General features: G+C 34.6%; 1 protein-coding gene across 1 annotated transcript in view; it reads right to left on the reverse strand.

The window, feature by feature from the left end:
* STON1 (stonin 1) overlaps positions 1-16,389 on the reverse strand; it is a 121,375-nt gene that overhangs the window by 18,454 nt on the left and 86,532 nt on the right. Inside the window, exons 9-10 of the mRNA XM_046661764.1 lie at positions 1,736-1,996; positions 950-1,039 (exon numbers count right to left, since the gene is read on the reverse strand). Of these exons, the coding sequence (XP_046517720.1) occupies positions 950-1,039; positions 1,736-1,996 (351 nt within the window). The remainder of the gene's footprint in view (positions 1-949; positions 1,040-1,735; positions 1,997-16,389) is intronic.

Consider the following 16,389-nt stretch of genomic DNA (forward strand, 5'->3'; position numbering starts at 1 on the left):
TCACCAAGTCCCATTGATTTTTCGATCATAATCTCTGACTCTTCCATTTTCTACACTGTCATCCTTAATCTAGACTCTAGTTACTTCACGTCAGCTCTATCCCTATTCTTCTCATTATTTGCTTCTTCCAAATCAGCAAACACTGCTAGCTTTTAAACCCAATTACAATTCTCTCAATAACGTTCTCAGAATACCAACGTCCATCCAATCAAGTGTGGATTTGTCCTACCAGGATTCTGGATTTTCCAACTTGTCCTCAACTCTGTCCCCAGTCCGCTTCATTTCCTAATACATCCAAAAGGAGAACATCTCATTCAAGGCAGAGCTGTCTCTTGACTGTCCCTTGTACATTCTACATGCATTCATTTGTCTGCCTTTTTCAGGCTATTCTACTCTGAATGCCTACTCTCCACACTTATCTATATCCTACAAATCATCCAAGACCTATTTCAAAGCCCCACATCACCCATGAAGGATTTGTGGAGAACTCCAACTACAAATGACTTCTTGCATTTCCAAGCCACTTTTAGGACTTACTGTCTGTGCCACATATCTTAGCATTTGATTTACATGCCACTCATCTTAGCATTCGATTTATATGCCACATATTTTAGCATTTGATTTACCTGTCACACGTTTCAGCTTTTGATTTATTACCATTTATTACCATCTTATTGTATGCCATTTTATTATTCCCTACAGAAACATCTCATTTCAATAAGATTATCTCCTCCTTAAGACAAGGACTATCATTTTTTTGGTATCACTAAGACCACATGGCACAATGTGAGACCCAAAATATACTCCCAAAACTTATAGAATTAATTAGCTATTTTGAGATTAATTTAACTGTGAACTCTAACTCACCATCATATTCCCCATCATTTTACATATCTTTCTACTATAAATGCTATTAATGAACTCAAAATCTAAAAGGTGAATACAGTACCTTGTCATACTGACAGACAATTACATTATCCGTGTCAAACAGGTCTGACATATCCTGCTCACTAACATCATCTCCAGAATTTAAAGGGTCCTAAAGATGAAAGATGGTCACATTAAGGAATTTCATGATGCCTTGACTTTTTTAAAGATAGAGAGACTTACAGGAATAAAGGAACTAGAAGAGGCAGAATAGTATTATACTTAAAAGTAAAACAGCCTGAGTTTGAATCCTAGCTTAGCCACTCAATAACTTCAAGACTGACTTTTGGCAAGTTACTAAAACTCCCCATATCTCAGTTTTGTCATCTGTAAAATGAGGATAGTAATGAAACTCATAGGGCACTGGGAATATTCAATAACATAAGGCAGGTAAGATTTAGTATGGTACCTGGCACATATGTAAGGACACCATAAACAATAGTTATTACCACTTACATGCTTCTTAATTACCACATTGCACAACGATTTTACTGCATTTATTAGGATTAGAGTAGATATTATATGCTTCTACCTTGGCTGCCTTCTTTACCTCCACTCCCATCCTCTAAACCTCTCACTATCTCTAGTTAAGAACAACAAATACAGTAGCCGATTCCTAAATACTTAATACTAGTTTAAATTACAGTTTAAGATTAGGAATTTATATACAAATGTACAAATAAGTCTCACTTTAAAGGACTAAAGACAAGGTTAATCTTAATCATTACTCCTCTTGGTTCAAAAGTATATTAAAGTATAAATGTTATAAATTTAATAAAGAAAGTCTCAGCTCAGAAGTGATCCTCACCTCTTCCACAACGTCTATTTGAGAGTCTTCATTATCACTACTGTTGGTAGTTGAATCTTCATTTGATATACTGTCAGCTTCTTCTTCAAGTACCTTCAGGTCTCCTGCATCAATAATCCCTAGAAATTCATTCTCATCTACATCTCTTGTACTTCCTGTTTCATCATTGGAAGATGTATCACCAGTTCCATCTATCTGAATTATTTCATTAATATCATCATCAGTCACCTGAATGCTTAAATCCATCTGAGAATTAGAACCCTAAAAAGAGAAAGAAATGCAATAAATTTCTTCAAGTCAAATATGGTGTATAAAACACTGAATCACACAAAATATAAAATTACTTAAACATTTCACAAGTGGTCACTTAATATATATTGCTTCCCTATAACATGATGTTCCCTAATTTTGAATTTTAGAACACCCCTGGCATTTCTGTGTAACATAGGGATAATTTTTAAATTGTAAATAAAGTAAACCCACTTACAGTCATGCATAGACAGCAAATGAGTTCAGTGTTTTCAGAAAATATTACCAGTTTTTATATACATCATCTTAAATTTATATAGTACCTGTTAGGTTTTAACAATTTCATTTGATTTTAAACAATAATTCAATGAAGTAGAAAGAACAAGGGACATTATTCTCAATGGATAAATAAAAAATATAAAGGATTATTCTAACTGATATAAATCAAATACAAAAGGACAAGATAAATCAAAACTGATAGAACTGAGGGGCTGGCCCCGTGGCCGAGTGGTTAAGTTCGCGCGCTCCGCTGCAGGCGGCCCAGTGTTTCGTTAGTTCGAATCCTGGGCGCGGACATGGCACTGCTCATCAGACCACGCTGAGGCAGCGTCCCACATGCCACAACTAGAAGAACCCACAACGAAGAATACACAACTATGTACCGGGGGGCTTTGGGGAGAAAAAGGAAAAAATAAAATCTTTAAAAAAAAAAAAAAAAAACTGATAGAACTGAAAAGAGAAACAAATAAATCCACAATTACAGTTGGAGAATTCAACATTCCTCTCTCAAGAATCAGTAGAAAAGTAGACTGAAATTCAATAAAATGTAGAAGACCTGAACAACACAATCAACAAACTTATCCTAATTGACATTTATAGAATCCTCTACCCCAAAATAGCCAAATGCACATTCTTTTCAAGGGCACAGAGAATGTTCACTAAGATGAATGATATTCTGGGCCATAAAACAAACTTTGACAAATTTAAAACACACAAAGTATGTTCTCTGAGTGCAATGGAATTAAATCAGAAACCAGTGACAGAAAGATTTGGAAAATCCTCAAATATTTAGAAATTTAACAACACATTTCTAAATACCCATGGGTCAAAGAGTAAGTCACAAGGGAAATTAGAACATAATTTTAACTGAATGCAAACAAAAATATAACATTTCAAAACTTGTGAGATGCAGCTAAAGTAGTGCCTAGAGGGAAATTTATAGCATTAAATGATTATATTAGAAAACAAGCAAGTCTCAAATTAATGGCCTAAAATTCCACCTTAAGAAACTAGAAAGAGAAGATCAAATTAAGGTTGTAGCAAACAAGAAAATAAAGATTAAAAGAGAAATAAATAAAACTAAGAAGAGAAAAAAATAGAGAAGGTCATTAGACCAAAAGTTTATTCTTTTGGTGCAGCCACTTTGGAAAATGTTTGGCAGTTCCTCAAAATGTCAAACACAGAGTTACCATATGACCTACAATTCCACTGCAAGGTATATACCCAAGAGAACTGAAAACATATGTCCACACAAACTTGTACACTCTTCCCTGGGGAGAGGGAGAGTCAGAGCAGGTGAAAAGGGGAGAGATGCATATGGACAGAGAAAGGGCTCTTGGACATACAGACAAATAGAAAAAATTAGTTGGAGAACCACACATATAAAATGAGCCCATTATGTTGGTTTTTAGAGATATTCACAGGTATAGACATCTATGTGTAAAAACATAAGAGAAATAAACAGCCAGCTGATCATTAAAAAAAAAAAGTTCATTCTTTAAAAATATCAATAAAATTGATAAGCCTCTAGCCAGACTGACAAAGAAAAAAGAGGGAAAAGAAGCAAATAAGCAATATTAGGAATTAAAGAAGGGGTGTTGCCATAGATCCTGAAGACATTAAAAGGACAAGAAATATGTCTTAGGCCATTCAGGCTGCTACACAAAATACTATAGACTGAGGAGCCTATAAACCATAAAAATTTATTTCTCATGGGTCTGGAGTCTGGGAAGTCCAAGATTAACACACTAGCAGATTGATATCTAGTGAGAGCCCACTTTCTGGTTCATAGATGATGCCTCCTCACTGTGTCCTCTCCTCACATAACAGAGAGGCCAGGGAGTTCTCTTGAGTCTCTTTTTTTTTTTTTTTTTAAGATTTTATTTTTCCTTTTTCTCCCCAAAGCCCCCCAGTAAAGGTTGTGTATTTTTAGTTGTGGGTCCTTCTAGTTGTGTCATGAGGGATGCCTCCTCAGCATGGCTTGTTGAGCGGTGCCATGTCCACACCCAGGATCTGAACCGGCAAAACCCCAGGCTGCCAAAGTGGAGGGTGAAAACTTAACCACTCGGGCATGGTGCTGGCCCCACTGGGGTCTCTTTTATAAGGCAACTAATCCCACTCATGATAGCTCCACCTCATGACCTAATGACCTCCCAAAGGCCCCACCTTCTAGTTACCATCACCTTTGGGGGTTAGAATTTCAAATTATGAATTTACAGGGACATAAACATTCAGACCATAGCAAAAATATAAACTTTCTATCAATAAATTTTACAACTCAAATGAAATGGATAAATTCCTTGACAAAAACTACCAATGTTTACTCAAGAAAAAATTGATAACCTAAATAATCTTGTATCTATTAAAGAAATTTCATTCATAGTTAAAAACCTTCCCACAAAGAAAAATTGAACTGAACCCAGATGGCTACACAAAGCCTTCCAGAAAACAGAAGAGGTATGAATTCTTTTCAATTCATTTTATAAAACTAGCATTACCATGATACCCACTAAAAGAAAAGAAAACAATAGACCAATATTCCTCATGAACATAGAGGGAAAAATCCTCAATAAAATTTTAGCAAATTGAATGTAGCGATATATGAAAAGGATAATACAACATGAATATATGAAGTTTATCCTTGGAATGCATTTGAAAGTTCAATATCAGAAAGTCAATCAACATACCTCACCATATCAAAAGATAAAAGATGGAAAACCATTTGGTTTCAATAAATGCATAAAATGGATTTGAAAAAATTTAACATCCATTAACAATAAAAACTCTCAGCAAACCAGGTTACAAGGAACTTTCTTCACCTGAAGAAAGGGGCATCTACAAAACACCCTACAGTTAACATAGTACCTAACAATGAAAGACTGAATGCTTTCTCCTTAAGATCAGGAACAAGACATCTGCTCTAACCACTCCTATTTAACTTTGTACTAAGAGTTCTAGCTAATGCAAAAAGGCAAGAAAAAGAACATACTGATTGGGAAGAAAGAAATTAAACTATTTCTATTCATAGAAAAGATGATTGCCTACATAAAAAATCCCTCAGGGTCTACAAAATAACTATTAAAATAAAAATCCCCAAGGATCTACAAAATCTACTACTAAAACTAATATGTGAATTTAGCAAGGTCACAGGATATGAGACAGTTTACAAAAATTACTTTTATGACTGTATAGTAGCAGTAAACAATTGAAAATTGAAATTTAAAAACAGTGCTATTTAAATCAGCAAGAGAAAAGAAGCTCATCACATACATGGGATCCTCAATAAAATAACAAGATTCCTCAGCAGAAACTTTGAGGGCCAGAAAGCAGTGAGATGATATATTTTTTAAGTGCTAAAAGACTGTCAACTGGGAATGCTACATCTGGCAAAACTGTCCTGCAAAAATGAGTGAGAAATTAAGGCATTCCCAGAGAAAAGCTGAAGTTTATTACCACTAGACCTGCCCTATAAGAAATATAAAGGGAGACTTTAAATTAAAATGAAAGGAAGCTAAACAGTAACTTGAAGCTATACAAAAATATAAAGTTCTCTTGTAAAGGTAAATACATGGACAGATATAAAAAGCAGTATGATCATAATTGTGGGTTATAACTCTACTTTTTACCCCTCTATGAGATTTAAAAGACACAAGCATAAAAAGTAATTATAAACCTATATTAAGGAGGACACAATATATAAAGATGTGATTTCGGACATCAATAACATAAAGTGGAAGAGGATGGAGCTGAAAAGGAGCAGAGTTTTTATGTAAGATTGAAATTGAGCTGGTATGAGTCCAAAACAGATTGTTCTAACTTTAGGATACTATAAGTAACCTCCATGGTAATCTCAAAGAAAATATCTATAAAATATACACAAAAGGGAATGAGAAGGGAATCAAAATGTGTCACTACAAAAAAATCAACTAAACACAAAGGAAGAGAGTAAGGGAGGACATGAGGGACAAAAAGCTAAAAGACACACAGAAAACAACAAAATGGTAAGAGTAAGTCCTTTTCTATCAGTAATTACTTTAAATGTAAATAGATTAACTTTCCCAAGCAAAAGACACAGATTGGCAGAATGGATTAAAAAAATAGGATCCAACTATATGCTGTCTACAAGAGACTCACTTTAGATCTAAGGACACATATAGGTTGAAAGTAAAAGGATGGAAAAAGATATTCCATGCAAATGGTAACCAAGAGAGTTGGGATAGCTATGCTACTATCAGACAAAATAGATTTTACGTCAAATATTGTTACAAGAAACAAAGAAACACATTATATAATAATAAAAGAATCAATTCACCAAGAAAATATAACAAGTATAAAAATATACACAACAAACATCAGAGCTCCTAAATATATGCAAAAACATTGACAGAATTGTAGGGAGAAACAGACAGCTCTACAATAATAGTAAGAAACTTCAATACCCTACTTTCAACAATAAATAAAACGACCAAACATAATAGGAAGAACTCGAATAACTCTATATACCAATTGGACCTAACAGACATATACAAAACATGTCACCCAACAATAGCAGGATACACATTTTTCTCAAGTGCATACAGAAAATTCTCCAGGATAGACTATATGTTCAGCCACAAAACAAACCTTAATATTTAAAGACTGAAATCATACAAAGTATGTTTTCTGATCACATTGGAATGAAAATAGAAATTAAGAGCAGAAGGAAAACTCGAAACTCCACAGGATGTAGAAATTAAACGACAGACTCTTAAAAAACCAATGGGTCAAAAAAGAAATAAAAATCTTTTATCAAAAGATTAAAAAAATCTTGAGACAAATGAAAATGAAAATAAAACATACAAAACTTATGGGATGCAGCAAAGGCAGTGCTGAGAGAAATTTATAGCTGTAAACACTCACTATAAAAAAGAAAAAAGATCTCAAATTAACAACCTAAATTTACACCTTAAGGAACTAGAAAAACAACAAGTAAACCTCAAAGCTAGTAAAAGTAAGGAGATAACAATTAGGGCAATGATAAACAAAGTAAAGAATAGAAAAACAATCCAGAAAAATCAACAAAACCAAGAGTTGGTTCTTTGAATAGGCCAACAAAATTGATAAATCTTTAGCTAGACTGATGAAGAAAAAAGAGGTAAGACAACTAAAATCAGAAATGAAGAGATTTTACTCCTGATTTTACAGAAATAAAAAGAATTTTAAGAGAATATTATGAACAATTGTACGCCAACAAATTGGATAACCTATATAACATGGAAAAATTCCTAACAACACACAACCTACCAAGACTGAATCATGAAGAAATGGAAAATCTGAATAGATCTATAACAAGTAAGGAGACTGAATTAGTAATCAAAGACCTCTCAACAAAAAAAAAATACTAACAAACAGAATTCAACAGCACATTAAAAAGATCATACACCATGACCAAGTAGGATTTATTCCTGGAATGTAAGGATGCTTTAACATATGAAAAATCAATCAACATAACACAACACATTAACAGAATAAAAGGGGGAAAAAACACAATCACCTTGACACAGAAAAAGCATTTGGAAAAATTCAACACCCTTTCAAGATAGAAAAAAAAAAAAAAGACACCTCAAACTAAGAATAGAAGGAACTTACCTCAACATAATAAAGGCCATCTAAGAGAAGCCCTCAGCTAACAGTATATTCAATGGTGAAAAACTGAAAGCTTTTCCTCTAAGATCAGCAACAAGACAAGGATGCCCACTCTTGCCACTTGTATTCAACATAGTACTAGAAGTCCTAGCTAGGGCAATTAGGCAAGATAAATAAATGGTATCCAAATTAGAAAAGAACAAGTAAAATTATTTCTGTTTGCAGATGACATGATCTTATATGTACAAAATCTAAACATTCTACACACAAAAGAACTGTTAGAACTAATGAATGAATTCAGCAAAGTTGCAGAATACAAAAACCAACACACAGAAACCAGTTACATTCCTATAGGCTAACAATTAACAACCAAAAAAGGAAATTAAGAAAAAAACTTCATTTACAAGATCATGAAATAGAATAAAATACTTAGGAATAAATATAACCAAGGAGGTAAAAGACTTGTTCATTGAAAACTACCAAATATTGCTGAAAGAAATTTAAAAAGACACAAATAAGTGGGAAGACATTCTCTGTTCATGGATTAGAGGAGTTAATATTGTTAAGATGTTAATACTACCCAAAGCCATCTACAGATTCAATGCAATCTCTACCAAAATCCCAATGACATTTTTCATAGAAATAGAATAATCCATCTTAAAATTCATATGGAATGTCAAGGAACCCTGAATAACCAAAACAATCTTGAAAAAGAAGATAAAACTTGGAGGTCTCACACATTCTGATTTCAAAACTTACTACAAAACTACAGTACTCAAAACAATGTAGTATTAGCAAAAAGACAGACAACAGACCAACGGAATAAAGAACCCAGAAACAAACCCTCACAGACACAGTCAAATGATTTTCAACAAGCGTGACAAGACCATTCAATGGGGAAAGGACAGCCTTTTCAACAAATGGTGCTGGGAAAACTAGATATCCACGTGAAAAGAATGAAGTTAGACTCTTACCTTATACTATACACAAAAATTAACTCAAAATGGATTAGAGACTTAAACATGAGAGCTAAAACTATAAAGCTCTCAGAAAAAATCAGAGGAAAATTTTCATGACATCAGATTTGGGAATAATTTCTTAGATATGATACCAAAAGCACAAGCAAAAAATAGATAAAATGGACTTCATCAAAATTGAAAATTTTTGTGCATCAAAGGACACTATCAAAAGAGTGAAAAGGCAACCCACAAAATGGAGAAAAAATATTTGTAAATCATATATCCGATAAAGAGTTAATACCCAGCATATATAAAGAACTCCTTCTACTCAACAACAAAAAAACAAACTACTTGATTTAAAAATCTGCAAAGGGGGGCTGGCCCCGTGGCCGAGTGGTTAAGTTCGTGAGCTCCGCTGCAGGCGGCCCAGTGTTTCGTTGGTTCAAATCCTGGGCACGGACACGGCACTGCTCATCAAGCCACGCTGAGGTAGCGTCCCACATGCCACAACTAGAAGGACCCACAACGAAGAATACACAACTATGTACTGGAGGGCTTTGGGGAGAAAAAGGAAATATAAAATCTTTAAAAAAATAAAAATGTGCAAAGGACTTGAATAGATATTTCTCCATAGAAGGTAATCAAATGGCCAATAAGCACATGAAAAGATGTTCAATATCACAAGTCATTAGGGAAATGCAAATCAAAACCCCAATAAGATACCACCTCATACCATTAGGATGCCAATTATCAAAGAAAACAAAACAGAAAATAACAAGTGCTGGTGAGGATGTGGAGAAATTGGAAACCCTGTGCACTGCTGGTGGGAATGTAAAATGTGCTGTTGCTATAGAAAACAGTACGGCAGTTCCTTTAAAAAAAAAAAATAGAATTACCATATGATCTAGTAATTCCACTTCTGGCTATATACCCCAAATAATTGAAAGCAGGGACTCAAGAAGCTATTTCTACACTCAAGTTTATAGTAGCATTAGTCACAACTGCCAAAAGGTGTAAGCAACCCAAGCGTGCATGGACAGATGAATGGATAAACAAAATATGGTGTATACACACAATAGAATATTATTTAACCTTAAAAAAGAAGGAAATTCTGATACATGGAAATTCTACAACATGGATGAACCCAGAAGAGATTACGCTAAGTGAAAAGGGACACAAAAGGACAAATACTGTCTGATTCTATTTGTATGAGATACCAAAAAGTAGTCAAATTCATAGAGACAGAAAGTAGAATGGTGGCTGCCAGGGGCTGGGGTGAGGGAGGAATGAGGAGTCATTGTTTAACAGACGTAGAGTTTCAACTTGGGAAAATGAAAACGTTCTGAAGATGGATAGTGGTGATAGTTACACAACAATGTGAATGCACTTACTGTCACTGAACTACATAGTTAAAAATAGTTAAAATGGTAAATTTTAGGTTATATAAATTTTACCACAATATAAAAAAAAGACAAAATCAATGGTGATAATAAACTGTCAAGTATGTGCTAAAACTGATACAGAGTGCTGGTGGCAGGAAATATTGGCACCACCTCTTTTGAAAATATTGTGACAACGTACTTCAAGAATCACAGAAGATTTTACAGTTTTTTCCTCAATAATCCTACCTTTAAAAATGTGTTTTTAAAAACAATGCAAATGAATCTTAAAATATGAATAAATATGTCCTTTATGATTTTTTAGTATTATTTATAATAGCACTCAAAACCATGAAATACTTAGATAAAAATACAGCAGAATATGTGGAACACATGTATGCCGAGACCTACAAAACATCAATGAGAAAAGTCAAAGACCTAAATAAATAGAAAATGTATCATATCCATGAATTGGAAGACTCATTCTTGTGAAGATGTCAATTCTCTCCTTGTTGATCTACAGATCAAACACAGCCCAAATCAGAGCCCCAGCAGCTTTTTTTTTCTTTTGTAAAAATTGACAAGCTCATTCTAACATTGATATGAAAAAGCAAAGGAATTAGAATAACCAAACAACTTTGAAAAAGAACAAAGTTGAGAGACTCATATTCTCGGAGGTCCAGATTTACTATAAAGCTACCATAATCAGGACAGTGTGGTACTAGTGAAAAGAGAAACATGAGTTAATGAAACAGAGTGAAAGTCCAGAAGTAAACCAACACCCAGATGGTAACTGATTTTCATTAAAGGTGAAGTGCTTTAGACACTCAATACACTTTAGACAACTCAGAGGAGATAGGGCAGTCTTTTCAACAAGTGATGCTAGAACAGCTGAACATCCACATGCAAGACAAAGTGAACCTAAATCCTAACCTTGCACTATATACAGAAATTCACCCAAAATGGACCACAGTCCTAAATATAAAATCTATAAAATTATTAGAAGGATGAGAAGATCTTTGCAACACTTAGTTAAATAAGACACATGAAGCAGAAATCAAAAGGAAAAAATAAATTAGACTTCATCAAAATCACAAACTTCTCCTCTCCAAAAGACAGCGTCAACTATCAAGGATGTGAAGCAACTACAAATCTTATACACTGCTGGCAGAAACGCAAAACTCCACCATACACTGCTGGTAGAAATACACCCACTTTGGAAATGAGTTTGGCAGTTTCTTATAAGCACGCATGCAACATATGACCTAGAAATCCCACTCCTAGGTATTTACTCAGAAGAAAAGAAACTCTAAGTCCACACCAAAAAAGAAAAAAAAATCTACCCATAAATATTTCTAGGGGCTTTATTCACAAATACCAAAAACTGGAAACAACTCAAATGTGCAACTGGTGAATGGATAAACGAATTGTGCTACAAAGACATATATTAACAAATGCAACAACGTGAATGAATCCCAAAGGTACTATGCTAAAGTTACATATTGCATGATTCCATTTGTTTGACATTCCGGAAAAGGCAAGCCTACACCCAAATAAAACAGATGAGTGAATAACTGCCAGGGACCGGAAGTGGAGAGAGGGGATTGACTACAAAGGAGCATGAGAGACCTTTTTGGGGTGATGGAAATGTTCTGTATCTCAGCTGTGGTAGTAGTAACATAACTGCAAGTGTTTGTCAAAATTCATACTGTACACCTAAAAAATGGTGAATTTTATTGTACATAAATTCTACCTCAAAAAAATCTGATTTTTGTAAAATTAAATTATGCTAAGCTTAGTCCTAGGCCTAAACCACATTGGAATTGATTTTCATTTTAATAGCAACAAGTACTGAAAAACTTAAACCACAAGATCTTTTGTTGCAAAATGAATCAGAGCTCCCATGGTACTTTGTCAGATGAGGATAAGCTTATTAAGGAATATTAAAGATTCAGGACTGTTCTAATTGAATTCATGTAGCATCACCTTATAAATCAGTGAGGTCCTCTTTAACTCTAGGAGAGTAAATCCAAATTTAATATCAATAACTACAAAAGAGTTTTGTCATTCTCAACTTCTTTCTTCAGAAGCACTTCCACCAAGCATTGGAAAATCCATATGATTATCCGACTCCAATCTCCTCTTCCAAGGTGGTAATTCGACCAAAACAGCCAGCAGTTTTACAGCAACATCCCTGATTGATTCTGCAGGACCAGGAATAGAAAGACTTGTCTTTCAGAGAGCCAAACATCCACTACATAGTTCATCAATGAACTCCTCCAAGTCAAATTCTTACGAGGGGGTTTTCACTCTCTCAAAAATAGTAAACGTCTCCCCAAGGATTAATCAAAGACTTCAAACATTGTCCAGTGAAAAGACAGGAAAATTCTGCATGAAGACGAATTTAACATTTGCCCACATTTTTTGACAAACGTCTTGAACAAAGACAATGATTCAATACCTTCACTCTAACGTACTTGAGTTTCTTGGCAGACAATAAGACTTTTTAGAATTATGAGCTGTGTCTTAACATTAACGCATGCACGTGCTGAAATAGACAGCAATGCTCTCTTTACTGAAGCAGCAAAACCATGTGTTGCCAAGGATTTCAGGAGCTTCACCAGTGTAGAGAGTACCAAATTTTGCAAAGAAAAAAACCTTTTCACTGTTACAAAGATGTCAGTTTCCAAAAAAAGGGTTTACAGCATAGGAATTTTTTGATGGTACCAATGTGCAAATAATGATTAAAATCAGAGGCTGGCTGCCCTGAGAAGCAATAGTGTTTTCATACCATTGAATGTTAAAAGAAAGTCACTGCTGATACTTCTATGAGTTCCGAGTGCATGTGAAGAAATGTCAACAGTTCTAGCGAGGATGACGTCATCTGACATAGGCACTGATTCAATTTTCCTTCTCTGCTCTAATACAAAACAGCTCAATAATTGCCAAGATTCTCAGCTTCACCAAGGTCTCTTCAATTGTATATGGCTTCTGTAGCTGGGTGGTACAATAAGCAAATGCATAGGATGCTTCAGGATAAGGCTTTATTTGCCAAATCTAGTTTCCAACCTTCTCAATTTGAGCTTTCCTCTAATGAAAGAACCATATTTTTCCAATGTGGTAAGGACTGACAGAACTTCACACTCACATGTGGAGATAAATATAAAACAAAAGAAATCTAAGTTTTAATATAATTTCTTTTCATATTTTCAAACTAAACTATGTGAAATTCAGTTGCCCATAATCATAATGGCAGGGCATATCTCTTTAATTCTGAACTGAAATTTGATCCAGATATCTACCATAACATAGTGGCAATGATGGTTGCATATTACCTTACCATGTACAGTAGCATCCCATGCCACTCTTATTTGGCATGAAATATACCTTAACATATTTTTACAAATACAAAAAAGTATTTTGTTAAATAAGCTTTTTTCCTATAAAGACAGAAAAATATCACATATCTGGTTCAAAAATCTCTGATTTAGAGATATTAATTTAGGAGTGGCATATAGTGACAAAAAATATTTGCTCAATTAACTGAATTCTGAATTCAAATAACTATTGATATGATATGTTATCTTTTAGAGGAATATCAGAATGGATTTGGAAGAGAAAAACTCTTATCTTCCCCTCACTCCATCCGTTTTTCACTCATACATTGATTTTGAGCTAGATCAGTGGTTCCTAATCTTAACTATGTATTACAATCACCTCATAAAGCTCTTACACTAATGAGTGGACTCCACCCCAGAACAATTTGATCTAAATCTCTTGAGGTAGACCAAACATTATTTTGTTTAATGCCCCAATGATTCTAATATTTAGCCAGGGTTGAGAACTACTGAGTCAAATAAACTAATCATAGATCCTGTTCTTTAAAAGTTTATATTCTAGTATACGTGAATGTGTATATATTCTTAGGTGCTCTGGGTATACAAAGATTAAAAAAATGTACCTTTCAATGCAAACAGGACATTTTAATGTATCTTTTAACTACATTACGACAGACACATGCCTAAGGCGCTGTGATAACACAGAACAATCTAATAATGAAGGGGGAAGAGGTAGGAAGAGAGGTATTGAAGTAAGATTTCTGGAAGAAGTAATGAATGGATAAATAGGAATTAATCAGAGGAAAGGATGGTGGGGAGAAAATCCAGGCACCAAGCAGAGGGGATAACACAAGCAAAGAGAGAAATAGGAAACAATAAGCTTAACACAGAGAATTGCTCACAGTTTGGTGTTCCCAGTAAAGTGGTCAGCATGAAATGAAGGAAGAATAAATAAGAAACAATGGCAAAGAAAGGACAGGGAGGTCCTTGCACACCACATTAAGGAGTTCGAACTTCATCCTTAGGTGATGGGCTGTCAGTGCTGTGTTAAGCAGGAGGCATTTTGGGTAAGTCTCTAGTAGCCCTGAAGAACAGAGACAATAGCCAACATGCACTGAGCATTTACCCTCTGCTAGGCAGTGTCCTGCTGAGCACTTCACACCGATTATCTCGTGTAATCCTCCCATCACCACAACTCTATGGTAGATACCATTATCTTTATTTTACAAATGAGGAAACAGTAACTTACCCAAGTCACATAATTATGTGATAGGGAGGGGATTCAAAACAATTCTGATCCCTAAAGCCTAAGCCTTTAACCTCTAGGATTGATGGATTGGGAGGAGTGGAGTGAGAAACAGCATACACTGTAAGTTAATAAATTAGTCAGGAAGCTATTATATTATCCCAAGTGAAAAGCAATTAGGGCAATGGCAGTAGAGATGGAGAAGACGGAACAGTTTCCAGAAATATTTAGTTTTAAAAGTTATCAAAATCACATGATTCAGCCTTAAAAAGGAATGAAATTCTGACATGGATGACATGGACCATGGATGAACCTTGAAAATATTATGCTAAGTAAAATAAGCCAGTCACAAAAGGCCAAATATTGTATGATTCCACTTATGAGGTACCTAGAATAGCCAAATTCACAGAGACAGAAAGAATACAAGTTACCAGGGACCGAAGGGAGGGGGCAAGGGGGAGCTATTGTTTAACAGGTACAGAATTTCAGTTTGGGACGATGAAAAAGTCCTGGAGGTGGACAGGGGTGATGATTGCACAACAATGTGAATGTACTTAATGCCACTGAATTGTACACCTAAAAATGGTTAAAATGGTAAATTTTATGCTACATATATTTTACCACAATTAAAAAATATTTTTTAAAAAACACACAATATGAGGAGAATAAGGGGGGAAAAGAGCCTAAAAGTAACTGTAGTGCTTAGCTGAGGAAACCAGGCGGGCAGTGGTACCATGCAGTATCTCTGATGAGGAACAATGAATTATTGTGACATTGAGGTCGAGCTGTCTGGAAGGCCAACACATGAGAATGAAGCACAGAGGAGTAATAGGCTTGGAAATGTAGTCATCAACAAATAGGTGGTAATTAAAACCAGGATGATGCATGCAATTGCCCAGGGAAACATGACGTAAGAATAGAGATGGGCTGAGGAACCTTAGGAAATAGCAGAGGAAGATAAAGAGGAGCTCACGAAGGAGATAACAGGATGCAGTCAAAGGTAAACAACTAAAAGATAAGGCAGCAGCAATGACAATATTTGGAGGTGGGGCAATAAGGATGATGGGGAGAGCAGGAAGGAGTTAAAAAGGAGTTAAAGAAGATAACATTGCCATATCTATTTCTCTCCTACTCCTACTTTCTGGAGTTCCAATGAAGATCTCTCTAGCATTATACGATTAGAAAACAAAATTCCTACACTGAGGAAAAACTTAACATAGTAATACGTTCTTTAAAATAGGAACACATCAAAAATTGTCAGGAACGTATTTTATGAAACAGTAAGAATGTCAGACCTACACAGAAATTTAAGATCTCTACTACACAGGAAAAGAAAACAAAAAGTTTAGCTAATTGTAACTTGCTTTAAGCAATAAGAATTCTGAATAGCTACTTACAAAATTATAAAAAAGAAAACCTATTAATAAATTTTTTGAAAATTATATCATCTTAAACTTTAGCAGATTACTAACTAAAGGTATCCTACATACAGTAAATTAATTTAAAAAATTTTATAAAGTAAATACTTTTGAATGTTTGGATTTTTGTGTTTTAGATACAGATCTATTTTAAAACTAAC

This window comes from Equus quagga, chromosome 5 (assembly GCF_021613505.1).
Source record: "Equus quagga isolate Etosha38 chromosome 5, UCLA_HA_Equagga_1.0, whole genome shotgun sequence".
Lineage (NCBI taxonomy): Eukaryota > Metazoa > Chordata > Mammalia > Perissodactyla > Equidae > Equus > Equus quagga.